A 2,755-nucleotide genomic window follows, 5' to 3' on the forward strand; every position below is an offset into this window, starting at 1 on the left:
AGGCCCACAGCGGCAAAGGCCTCGCCTATGGCATTGCGCGCGCGGCACACGTATTGCCCACTGTCGCCCAGCGCCAGGTCCAGGATAGTGAGGCGGTAGAGGTCGCCGTCCTGGGCCAGACGGAAGCGCGCGCCCGCCGCCACCGGCTGCTGGTCCTTCTCCCAGCTCACCTGTGGCGTGGGATTCCCCACGATCTGGCAGCTGAGGGTGGCGTCCTTGCCCACCGACACCACGAAGGCCTTGGGCCGGGTGAGGAAGCGGGGCGCCCCGCTGAACTGTGACTGATCCATGAGGGTGGCAGCGGGGACCTGCGAGGAGGTGGGGATGCTCTTAGTGGGGATTGGAATGACGCCCGGGTGCACCCCACCGTGCTGCCTGGGGAACCCAGTTCAACACCTCCATACATCCTATTTCCACCCCCCACCCCCGCCTCGCGCCCTGAGGAAGCATCACCGGTTCACATCTGGCCCAGAAGTGCCGACTTGCCCCTTTCTGGGCATTTGGGGTTTGGTACCCTCACCTGCAAACGGCTCTTCTAGCGTCTGAGAACATCTCCTTCCCTCTCCCTACCTACAGAGACCCACTGCCCCAGCTACAGTTACTGGAGCACATGTCCCAAACCTACACCCCCCAGCAACCAGGCAGGGCCCCCTCCCTCGAAGTGCCCGCTATTTTCAGTTCCTCCCAGCCTACAAGCTTTGCAGCACCTCCCTGAGGCACGCAGACCTGCCTGGTGAGGAGGGTGTCCTTTCTCCTGCCCCACACACTGCTGCCTCTGGGGCCTAAAACTTCAGCTGGCCTGTGTGTCTCCCACACCAAGAAGGGGAGGCTCGCTGGGCCCCGGCAGCCCTGGGTGCGGGAGGCCCACCATGGGCACTGGTCTCATGCCCATCTCCTCTGCCTATCACACAACGAAGTCACCGGTTCTCCACCCTGGCAGGCTCCCCTCTGAGCCTCTTCTAGGTGAGCTGCATCCTCTGCCCTGGGCAACACCCTTACTCCCTCCTCTTCTTCACCCCCTTCCCATCCCACCCCCCACCCCGCCCCCGACCCCTAGGGCAGCTCTCCTTCAGCAGCCCCTCCAGTTGCACTGAGCGGCCAGTCCCGCCTGCAGCTGCCCTTGCTGCAGAGGGGCCTCACCTCTTCTGCAGGGTCACACACCTCCCTCCTCCCCAGGGGCATGCTCATCCATGAGCCGGAAGGACTGGAAACCACTTAGCTGCTTGCTCCCAGGCCCCTCCACTGAGTCCCAGGGTCGGATTGGGATGCAAGGGCAGCACAGTCAGATATCTGGCTGGGGAGCATAGCTGGGGGACCCCAGAGTCTGGAGCTGGCAAGGCCAGTAATATCCCCCTGGAAGAGCTGGAGACCTCCAGGCTGAGACCAGCTGGGCTGGGTCAGCTGGGCCCAACTTGGTCACCCCACAGTTCTCAGCCACACTGGCCAGCTGGACATGCTGCAGGGTTGAGGGTGGACACCTGGGTCCTCCGGGGCACCTCAGTACCAAAGGCCCCGGGTGACGCTGTCCTTTCACCACCCCAGGCCAAGCCCAGAGGCCAGCCACCCCAGTACAGATCCCCCCACATAGATGGTGTGGGGTGACACTGCCCTGCCTGCCTGTGCAGCTCTTCTGTAGGAACAGCAGGTGTGAGTGGGCCCCGCTGACACTGGGCTGGCCCGGGGTGCCTTGACTCCCTCCAGCCCTGGCAGGCACAACCACCTCATGGTGGAGAGGCCCCTGCCAGGGCACCTTGCCTGCACTCTCCCTCAGGCCAGAGCCACCAGCTTCTGGGCCTGGGCTGCCCACTGTGGGCTGAGCCAGGGTGACTCTCCTGGGCCCTCCTCCTGGTCCTGCGATTCAGGTAGTTAATCCCTCTTAATCCCCTTGGTCAGGCTGAGGCTGGAGCAGGGCTGGACTGCAGGCAGTGGGTACCAGTCTGCTGACTCACTGTGCAGTCAGCACCTCTGCTGCAGCCTAGCCTCCCCACCCACAGCAGGGCTCTGGGGCTGGGGAGGACCTGGGCAGGGGCCCGCCCACAGCAGGGACTGGGGTCCGAGTTTCACCCTTTCTGGGAATTTGCTTCTATGGGCTCCTCCCAGGACTCAAAGGGCTACTTTGACATCAACTCTCCAGGGCCCACGAGCTCTGGGCTGTCCCCAGCACTCTCCAAAGTCATACAGTCAGGCCAGGTTGTGGTGGCAAGCACATGTAATCCCAGCACTGTGGGAAGCAGAGGTGGGAGGATCCCTTGAGCCCAGGAGTTCCAGGCCAGCCTGGGCAAAATGTGAGACCCTATCTCTACAAAAACAATTTTTAAAAAAGTTAACTCAATGTGGTGGCAGGTGCCTGCTGTCTCAGCTACTCAAGAGGCTGAGGCAGGAGGATGGCTTGAGCCCAGGAGGTCAAAGCTGCAGTGAGCTATGATTATGCCACTGCACTCCAGCCTAGGCAAAAGAGCAAGGCCCAGTCTCTTTTTAAAAAAAAAAAAAAAAAAAAAATCATATAGCAGGTCTGTGGGTTCCCCAAAAGCAGAACGGGGTGTTCTCTCCCCCAACCTCTGCCACACCCAGAGCCCCAGCTGGCGCTGCCAGGGTCACAGTGGAACAACAGATGAGGCAGCATGTGTAGGTAACTTCTCTGGGCCTAGAGGACTGGGACAGGTCAGGGAGCTCCCATTACTGCCCATGCTAAAGGGACAGAGGGGCACAGGCTGACCTTGGCCTGGGAAGAGCGGGTAGACACTGAGGTCCTCAT

The 2,755-nt window shown here is 61.7% G+C and overlaps 1 protein-coding gene across 1 annotated transcript in view; it reads right to left on the reverse strand.

Moving 5' to 3' along the window:
- OBSCN (obscurin, cytoskeletal calmodulin and titin-interacting RhoGEF) overlaps positions 1-290 on the reverse strand; it is a 164,854-nt gene extending 164,564 nt beyond the window's left edge. The window contains 1 exon segment of the mRNA XM_011965740.1: positions 9-290. Within this exon segment, the coding sequence (XP_011821130.1) occupies positions 9-290 (282 nt within the window).
- Between the last annotated feature and the right edge of the window lie 2,465 nt (positions 291-2,755).

The sequence above is a fragment of the Mandrillus leucophaeus genome, unplaced genomic scaffold, assembly GCF_000951045.1.
Source record: "Mandrillus leucophaeus isolate KB7577 unplaced genomic scaffold, Mleu.le_1.0 Scaffold734, whole genome shotgun sequence".
In the NCBI taxonomy this organism is placed as follows: Eukaryota; Metazoa; Chordata; class Mammalia; order Primates; family Cercopithecidae; genus Mandrillus; species Mandrillus leucophaeus.